General features: G+C 40.3%; 1 protein-coding gene across 3 annotated transcripts in view; it reads left to right on the top strand.

Moving 5' to 3' along the window:
• The window catches only part of slc5a5 (solute carrier family 5 member 5), a 49130-nt gene extending 43061 nt beyond the window's left edge, over positions 1–6069 (top strand). For all 3 annotated transcript variants that reach the window (XM_062028083.1, XM_062028084.1, XM_062028082.1), the window contains 2 exons: positions 3512–3597; positions 5824–6069. In XM_062028083.1, coding sequence (XP_061884067.1) covers positions 3512–3597; positions 5824–5874 — 137 coding nt within the window. In that variant the 3' untranslated portion in view covers positions 5875–6069. The remainder of the gene's footprint in view (positions 1–3511; positions 3598–5823) is intronic.
• Positions 6070–10377: the final 4308 nt, after the last annotated feature.

The following is a 10377-nucleotide window of genomic DNA, read 5'->3' as shown; positions in this document are numbered from 1 at the left end:
ACTAATTCCCAAATGATTTAAAATCAATTTAATCTGTGCTCCCCCCCCCCCCCCCCGTGTTCTCCCAAACAACCCAATTTTAACATACTTCATACTTTTTAAAAAGAAAAACAAACTTTTAGATAAAAAATATAATATACGACAAACAACTACAGTGGTTGTACGAAGTAATGTAATAACAATGTACAGCCTTTACTGTACCTTTTGAGAGTGGACTATTACGGTATCTCCTTCCAGCTGCTTCTCCGTCAAACACATCATCATCAGCTTTTCCATATTTTCATGGATAGTTGTCTGCTGTTTAGATATCATTTTAACATTCTTGGCTGGTGTTAGTCATTCTGCTCCAGTATGGTGCAGACCAGCAGTGATACGCTCAAATTGTAAAAACGTTCAATCATGTTTTTGATGATTTATTTCTTTAATTAAAAAAAGATCCACCGCTTCGTCTTCTCAGCACTGTCCTTCACATGAATTTTCTTTCATTCCATGGTCAGGAAACAAAGTTATGCAGATCTCTAGCTATAAGCTAATGCTAGCAAGTAAGACCAGATGTTTTGGGCAGATCCTACGGGTTCACTGTTGCATTTGCTACGCCAGCTAATGGCAAAAATGCTTGTAGCTGAAATTTTTGCAATCAGCCGAGAGACAGCTCTTATGTCCTTACACTCTTAAATTGATGTACCACTTTCAACCAATTGTTTCTTGTTTTTTAAAATTCACTGACCAAAACACACACTGACTTTCCATCCATCCATCCATCTTCTTCCGCTTATCTGAGGTTGGATCGCGGGGGCAGCAGCCTAAGCAGGGAAGCCCAGACTTCCCTCTCCCCAGCCACTTGGTCCAGCTCCTCCCGGGAGATCCCGAGGCGTTCCCAAGCCAGCCGGGAGACATAGTCTTACCAATGTGTCCTGGGTCTTCCCAGTGGCCTCCTACCTGTCAGACGTGCCCGAAACACCTCCCTAGGGAGGCGTTCGGGTGGCATCCTGACCAGATGCCCGAACCACATCATCTGGCTCCTCTCCATGTGGAGGAGCAGCGGCTTTACTTTGAGCTCCCCCCGGATGACAGAGCTTTTCACCCTATCTCTAAGGGAGAGCCCCGCCACCTGGCGGAGGAAGCTAATTTCGGCCGCTTGTACCCGTGATCTTGTCCTCTCGGTCATAACCCAAATCCATGACCATAGGTGAGGATGTGAACGTAGATCGACCGGTAAATTGAGAGCTTTGCCTTCCGGCTCAGCTCCTTCTTCACCACAACGGATCGATACAGCGTCTGCATTACTGAATAAGCCGCACCGATCCGCCTGTCGATCTCACGATCCACTCTTCCCTTACTCGTGAACAAGACTCCGAGGAACTTGAACTTCGGGGACGGCGTGGCGAAGTTGGTAGAGTGGCCGTGCGAGCAATCGGAGGGTTGCTGGTTACTGGGGTTCAATCCCCACCTTCTACCATCCTAGTCACGTCCGTTGTGTCCTTGGGCAAGACACTTCACCCTTGCTCCTGATGGGTGCTGGTTAGCGCCTTGCATGGCAGCTCCCGCCATCAGTGTGTGAATGTGTGTGTGAATGTGGAAATACTGTCAAAGCGCTTTGAGTACCTTGAAGGTAGAAAAGCGCTATACAAGTATAACCCATTTATCATTTACTTCAGTAGTCATTTCTTCCAACATTTTTATACAAGTGGTGTTCCTCAAGGTTCTATTTTAGGTCCTCTCTGACGCTTCCTAGCGGTCCCACTGACAGACACTTCACAGGAGCCAAGCGTGCCATTTTTAACAAAGTTTTAATGTACAAAGGTTTTTATCAAAGTCTTTCTTCCGCAGAACGTGACCTTTCAGTCACGTCCGTATCCTCTCTCTCCTCCTGCTCCAGGCCGCTTACTGTTAAAGACAACAGATGATTAGATTACCATGTACCACCTGTGAAATCTAATCACCTGCCAGCTGTGTCTCGCCGTCAGCACTGCCCCGCCCCCGTCTGATGGTGCTCTGTCCTCAGCACCATGGACAGAGGCGGTGACCTTTGCTCTTGTAGGCATCGCTGGCAACATCTCCCTCCACTCTCTTTTTCATCATTTGGGCTTTTCAACTGATGGCCTGTGAGCTTAGTTAAAAAAAAACTTGTGCGAGACTCACATTTTTGCAGCAGATTTTGAAAAACACTACAGTGCTTTCATAGAGATGATCTTTGACTTTATTTTTTTTTTGTAGAAGTTCCTAAAAACAGCAAAGTGCTTCTGTAACACTGACAATGGACAATGGAACACAATGGAAACAAGCCTTTTGGCATTTTTGTGCCATCCATTTGCTTTTTTAAAGCATTACATGGATTCAATTCTTTAAGATGTCAATAAACTTCTCAATCAATCAATCAAAAACAAAAAAAATGTCTACTGTAGAGGACGCTGATTCTCCAGAATATACAAAATAAGGCTAATAGTGAAGGGAGAAGTCCGGCCCTCTGGTTCATAGCTTTCTGGAAATGTGGCCCTCAAAACAATTTAGTTGAATATCCCTGACTTACAGTATTAACACCTTTTAGGGTGCAACAAAAAAAAGACACCATAAACTTTACACTACTGCCATCTAACGTCTTCGACTTACAACTGAAATTGCAACTTAATGTTATACTTGCTAATGATAATATGATGATGATGTAACAACTGGAGAGCAATTATCATATTAAGCTCATTTTTAAATGTTGCAATAAAAAATTTATTTTTAAATCTAAAACAATTCATATTTATCAACACACACAAAAGTACACAGAATTGGTACAGTTAAGTACCAGTATCGGTACCCAGGTACCGGACATTCGTACCGTATCGGTTCAAACGTGAATGTAAGGGAGTACACTTTTTGAATTCACATTTACTGTATATATTGTACGCAGTTTCGTTTTATTTAGAATTTGTATACAAATAATTTTCTATCTGTTCTAATTATAGGCTATATTTTTTACCTGTTTTGTTGATGAAATTAAATGTACAGTAAAGCTGATCCGCATGAAGGTTATCTGTAGCCTGTGTACTTTTTATCGCGCCATAACTTGTGGAATATTTACAATGAAAACGGATTACATTATAATATCTTTGAATATTTCCCACCAATAGAGTACAAATTGATGAACATTGGAAGTGAAGTGAAGTGAATTATATTTATATAGCGCTTTTTCTCTAGTGACTCAAAGCGCTTTACATAGTGAAACCCAATATCTAAGTTACATTTAAACCAGTGTGGGTGGCACTGGGAGCAGGTGGGTAAAGTGTCTTGCCCAAGGACACAACGGCACTGACTAGGATGGCGGAAGTGGGGATCAAACCTGGAACCCTCAAGTTGCTGGCACGGCCACTCTACCAACCGAGCTATACCGCCCCTGATCCAAAACCAAAAAAGGATTATTTCCTTGATAAAATCTCATGTAAATGATAACTTTGATTAAAGCGGTGATGTATTATCGTCACATTGTAGTCAAGCAAAGCTAAACATTTTTCTCAACATGCAGGACCAACAAAGAGAGCTGATCTTAAAGATGGTTTATTGTGGTGGGACCTGGGTAAAAAGCAGGAGGCCACCCTGGCAGAATGCAAGGTACGTGAGACACACCATAGTACACATATCGTCATTATCTTTGGTATTTGACATACCTTGTGAAGTGTATTTACAGTCATGACTCAATGCCTACATTTACTTGTAGGTTTGTTTTTAAGACTGGAATACAGTAGAACCCGCTTATGTCCACAACCCATCTATTGCCAACAACTTATGTATAAAGCCTCGGTCCACCGTGTCATCATTAAATAGTGCCCATACAATTTTAGAACCAAGTTAGTCATTTCTATGGACATTTCTCTGTATATGTCATGTGTTGACATAACCACTGTCTTACATTAGTTTTCAATTTTGTTTTTGTAGACAACTAGGGGTGTTCTGATAAATATTTTTTAATTCTGATAGGATACAGATATTATTCCGATACAAAAGCAGTATGAATCATAGTACGTACTTTTTTTCACTTTTAAGTTTGCTATTTTAGAAAAGTGAAATCATGCAAAAGAACAATGCTAGGTATTAACCCCTGTGTGGTGTTTGGGTCTGTGGGACCTGTTTTAATTTTTTCATTAAAAGAAAAATGATACAATTAATTTTTCAAACTGAGACTCACTGACTTTGGCTCATTTTCTGTGAAGAACATATATCAGAATACATATTTAATGACCACACACCATACACCCCCTACACATTTCTATTACATATAAGATGTCCGGGTCCACTGGACCTGGGGCTAATAGAAGTGTGGAAATTGATGTTCTGTGTACCACACACACCCACCCACATGCACACACACACACAGCAGGCCTAGACAGGAGGAGGACAGAGTGTAGGTACACAGAACATCAGAGGGTCAAATGTGCGAGAAAATGAGAGCAGACAATGCTGATAAACAATGTTGCAACCTTGTGTGGGAACCGCAGGTGCAGAAACACAAAAGAAGAATCCCTGTGGGATGAAGAAACTGGCAGAGAAATTTTCCGTGCAACGTTCATATTGTTGTTACTCAGCCAGCGTTTGTGGGTCTGATGGACCCGTTGCATTTTGTGGCTTTTAATGCCTCACAATCAAACACTTTTATGTTAAAATACTGAACAGATGTTTACCTTTTTTTTTAACGGCACATTCTAAAAAATACTATTAAAAAATAAAAATCTAAAAAAAGTGGATTAAAATATCATACCATACCATACCAACTTTATTTATAAAGCCCTTTAGCCAATGGTTGAAATATAACAAGAAAAGGTTGCAATTTTGACTATGTACAGAGTGAATGAATGATGGGTTCTCTGTGAAGCACTTTGAGCGTCTAGAAGGCGCTATATAAATCCATTATTGTTATTAAAACAAAGATGACATGCAGAGTGTTTTTCTTTTAAACGCTCATTGCTCAAAAAATAATATTGAATCAAAATCAATGTTGTTCTGAATTATTGAGGCTCCAATTACATCACATCAAAAATTCCACTTTGAAATGTTTTTGTTAAATACAGTATAAATAATTTGTCTTTACCATGAAAAAAAACTTTTATTGATAAAAAACACATTCAACAAAAAAAACATTTAAAAAAGTATAACAGACAGAAAGATCTGAAGTTGAGATTTAAGCGTTGAAAGTTAAAAACAAACAATGTATGACTAATTTTTAACACTTTTATAAGCGGGGCCCTTTTGAAACCCAAACATTTTAGTGGGACTTTTTTTTCAAAAACTCAGAGCTCAAAAAATATTATTGAAATAAAATTGATGTTATGAATTATTGACCTATTTAAGGACCCATTTACTTCACATCACATATTTTTTGGAGGACAATACTGCATTTTGTGTTTTTGCCCAAAAAAACAGGCTTTTGACAAAAAGGGCATGAAACATTTATTTTATGTTATATCGACAGAAGCCTTAAAGTTGATATAGGAATTTAAGTGTTAAATAAAAATTAACAACTAATATGTTTTAATATTTTCATGAACCTTCCGGGTCGCCGGGACCAAACTTGAGGGCAGCCCTAAAAAGGTAAAAGAAAAAAAATCAATAATATATTGGAAAAATATCAAAATGGCATGCAAGCCAATCAAATCTGATACTCAGTTTTTCCCCCTGATATCGGCCCGATATCAGTAACGGATCAGGACACCCCTGTTTACAAGTACACATGTTGGAGATTGATTCTGATTATATCTGACATTTTACGTGCAAGCCAATTAAATCTGTATTCTGCGTTCACATTTTCTGCGCTTGTTTTTGAGTTTTGTCATGTGTTTCCAGGGTCCACAAAGTCTACAGCTTGTGCCTTTGAACGAAGCTGCACACGCATGATGAAAATGATGCATAACCAAGTTGAAAAATGTTCGGGATATTAAGGCCCATCTCCAACTGTAACAAGATATGTTGTTCCTAGTAACGTTCTTATTCATCATGAGTTTCTTTAACAGGCCACCTCTACAAAATACTGTTATTGAAAAAAATGTTGATTTTATTACAACTGAATAATAAAAGCCTTTTTGTCTGTTATCCCCCACATGTTGAAAAACTCATTCCATCCATCCATTTTCTACCGCTTGTCCCTTTCCGGGGTCGCGGGGGGTGCTGGAGCCTATCTCAGCTGCATTCGGGCGGAAGGCGGGGTACACCCTAGAAAAGTCTCCACCTCATCGCAGGGCCAACACGGACAACATTCACACTCACATTCACACACTAGGGCCAATTTAGTGTTGCCAATCAACCTATCCCCAGGTGCATGTCTTTGGAGGTGGGAGGAGGCCGGAGTACCCGGAGGGAACCCACGCAGTCACGGGGAGAACATGCAAACTCCACATAGAAAGATCCCGAGCCAGTATAACGGCTATAAATACCACAAAAGATGACGGAAAGCTCAAAAAGTTGTAATACCAAATTATGCCTGTAGGAGGCGCAAGATCAAAATGACATATGGACTACAACTAAAATGGCGGACTATGGAGGTTAATTTGTGTCTTTATTAAGAAAGCTTTTTTGACACAGAATTTTTATAACTGAATTTTTTGCATTTTAATTTTGGAACTAAATTTTTTACATCAAATCATTCAGCGAAAAAAATTCAGTGTTGAAAAATATGTACTATTAAATTTCATTGTGTATGATAGAACATTTAAAACAAGACATTCAATCCTGAATGTATCATCTTAAATAATAGAACATGTGCATCTCTCTCTGATTTAAATGAAAACTCCACCTCCTTTTCCATTTTGACATATTTCCTGTGACATGTATGGAAGCAGTGCCCTCTGTTGGTTGTTCAGGGGAGTGTGTAGGTCACATTTATTTGTGCATGTGGTTTGTGGTAGGAATGTCTCATCGACACAAAAGCAAAAAAGCGATCCACATATGCAAATTCAATACAAATACAAAATCAAGCATATGTACATTCAAATCTCAAAAATATATTTACAAATACACGTTTATTTATACAAATTCTTGATTTATTTGTATGTCACATTTTTATATTTATTTTAAAAAATGGTATATATTTTCCAATCTCAAAAATATATTTACAAATACATGTTTATTTATACAAATTATTTATTGTATATCACATTTGTATTTGTATTTCAAGTACCTCGGAGTCTTGTTCACGAGTGAGGGAAGAGTGGATCATGAGATCGACAGGCGGATCGGTGCGGCGTCTTCAGTAATGCGGACGCTGTATCGATCCGTTGTGGTGAAGAAGGAGCTGAGCCGGAAGGCAAAGCTCTCAATTTACCGGTCGATCTAGGTTCCCATCCTCACCTATGGTCATGAGCTTTGGGTTATGACCGAAAGGACAAGATCATGGGTACAGGCGACCGAAATGAGTTTCCTCCTCCGGGTGGCGTGGCTTTCCCTTTAGAGATAGTGTGAGAAGTTCTGCCATCCGGGAGGAGCTCAAAGTAAGCCGCCGCTCCTCCACATCGAGAGGAGCCAGATGAGGTGGTACGGGCATCTGGTCAGGATACCACCCGACCGCCTCCCTAGGGAGGTGTTCAGGGCACGTCCGACCGGTAGGAGGCCACGGGGAAGACCAGGACACATTGGGAAGACTATTTCTCCCGGCTGGCCTGGGAACGCCTCGGGATCCCCTGGGAGGAGCTGGACTACGTGGCTGTGGAGAGGGAAGTCTGGGCTTCCCTGCTTAGGCTGCTGCCCCCGCGACCCAACCTCAGCTAAGCGAAGAAGATGGATGGATTTGTATTTGTATATTTATTAATATATGCATATGTATTAGTATCATATTGATATATATAAATTGATGTGAGACAATTCTACTTCCATAGACGTGTCACCTTGAACTTTAATCATGCTGGTTGGGATGATATGTAAGCATTTCTGCTCATGCCTTTGTGTCCCATATCGCTTTTGCATGATTTACAGTCTGAAATTCATTAGGAAAATAGATGTATTTTTATATGAAATAAGACAACTAATGCATAATAAGAGCATAATGCATGGTTTTTATATTTAACCAGTGTCCGTTTACAATAGTAATGACAAAGTAGTTAAAAAGTGGTGCAGTGTCTCCATGCATTGTTCCTGGCGGCGCCTCTTCCGCCCGGCTTGTGCCCCGCTGAGTCACCACTCATCAGCGGCCCTGTTGGAGTCCTCGTCGGCCACATCGCAGTCGAGCCGCTCCACTCCAGGAAGAGCCAGGTCCCTTTCGTTCAGCTTCTCCAGGAACGAAGAGAGCAGTCGTTTGTTTAAATGGTCCGTCAGGGTCCTCTCCTCCTCCACACGCACCTTCGCCACCTCCGTTTCTTCGCGCCGCCGCCGGTGTCGTGCGAGTCGGGCTGCGGGGGGGGCCGCGCGGTGGGTCGCTCAAAGACAAGCCGTTAAGATGCTCTCCATGTGCTCGGTCGGGCTCCCGGCGTCCGCACTGGATCGGCCTCCATTCGCGATATCAACGTCGTCTGCAGGGCGACATTTTCCAGTTCTTTAAGGCGTTTGCTGTTCAGGCCGCGGGCCGGAGAGTCATTTCCTGTCGGATAGTTGTTGTGAGGAGGCTCGCCGCTCTGCTCCATGGTGCTGTGCGTCAGGATTGCGGAAGGAAGAAATACAAAGCACTTCTTGGGTTCCTCATTTTTTTTATGGCGCCCTCTTGTGGCCGATTGGTTGAAGTTATTTAAAGTTGATTTTCCTACTGTTTGGTTAGAGCAGCACGTGTGTCCATGGAGCTAAATCAGGGTCAAGGGTTTGTACTTGAAAAAATTAACCCTGAAACAGAAAGTTCAAGTTTTGAAATATACACCAGTGTATTCCAAATAGTGAAGGTTTTTTTTTTATTGAAGTAACCTGACTAGCTTGTTCTAGGATTCACAAGTAAATGACCTATTTCTTAAATATTATGTAATTTATAAAGTAACGACTTTGTTGGGAACAAAAACAACTAGAGATGTCCAATATTATCGGCCTGCCGATATTAGCGGCCGATAAATGCGTTAAAATATATCGGAAATTGTCGGTATCGTTTTCTTATTATCGGTATCGGTGTTTTTTTTTGTTTTTTGTTTAATTAAATCAACATAAAAAACACAATATACACTTACAAGTAGTGCACCAACCCAAAAAAACCTCCCTCCCCCATTTACACTCATTCACACTCATTCACACAAAAGGGTTGTTTCTTTCTGTTATTAATATTCTGGTTCCTACATTATATATCAATATAATATCAATATATATCAATAAAGTCTGCAAGGGATACAGTCCGTGAGCACACATGATTGTGTGTGCTGCTGGTACACCAATAGTACTAACCTTTAACAGTTAATTTTACTAATTTTCATTAATTACCAGTTTCTGTGTAACTGTTTGTATATTGTTTTACTTTCTTTTTTATTCAAGAAAATGTTTTTGATTTATTTATCTTATTTATTTAATTTTTTTTTTAAATAAAGGACCTTATCTTCACCATACCTGGTTGTCCAAATTAGGCTGATTGATTGATTGAGACTTTTATTAGTAGGTTGCAAAGTGAAGTACATATTCCGTACAATTGACCACTAAATGGTAACACCCGAATAAGTTTTTCAACTTGTTTAAGTCGGGGTCCACTTAAATTGATTCATGATACAGATATATACTATCATATATAATATCATCATAATACAGTCATCACACAAGATAATCACATTGAATTATTTACATTATTTACAATCAGGGTGTGGAGGGGGGGGGGGTATGGACATCAAGTAGTGGACATAGCGAGAGAGAGGAGAGAGAGAGAGAGAGAGAGAGAGAGAGAGAGAGAGAGAGGAAGAGAGGGAGAGAGAGAGAGAGAGAGAGAGAGAGAGAGAGAGAGAGAGAGAGAGAGGAGAGAGAGAGAGAGAGAGAGAGAGAGAGAGATCAGAAAGCATAAGAAAAAAGAAAAAGTATCTGCATTTGATTGTTTACATTTGATTACCGGTATTAGCAATCCGGGGAGGGTGTTAGTTTAGCGTTGTAGCTGCCTGGAGGTGAACTTTTATTGCGGTTTTGAAGGAGGATAGAGATGCCCTTTCTTTTATACCTGTTGGGAGCGCATTCCACATTGATGTGGCATAGAAAGAAAATGAGTTAAGACCTTTGTTAGTTCGGAATCTGGGTTTAACGTGGTTAGTGGAGCACCCCCTGGTTAGTGGAGCACCCCCACTAAGGCATAATAATGTGTTAATTTCACGACTGTATATATCGGTATTGGTTGATATCAGTATCGGTAATTAAGAGTTATATATCGGATATCGGCAAAAAAGCCATTATCGGACATCCCTAAAAACAACACATTGATTTTCCAAATACGATAGTATTTTTCTTTTTTTCGCTCAGGCACTG

This window comes from Entelurus aequoreus, linkage group LG19 (assembly GCF_033978785.1).
Source record: "Entelurus aequoreus isolate RoL-2023_Sb linkage group LG19, RoL_Eaeq_v1.1, whole genome shotgun sequence".
Taxonomy (NCBI): Eukaryota; Metazoa; Chordata; class Actinopteri; order Syngnathiformes; family Syngnathidae; genus Entelurus; species Entelurus aequoreus.
Note: the sequence above shows the minus strand (reverse complement) of the source record. Positions and strands in the feature narration are given on the sequence as shown.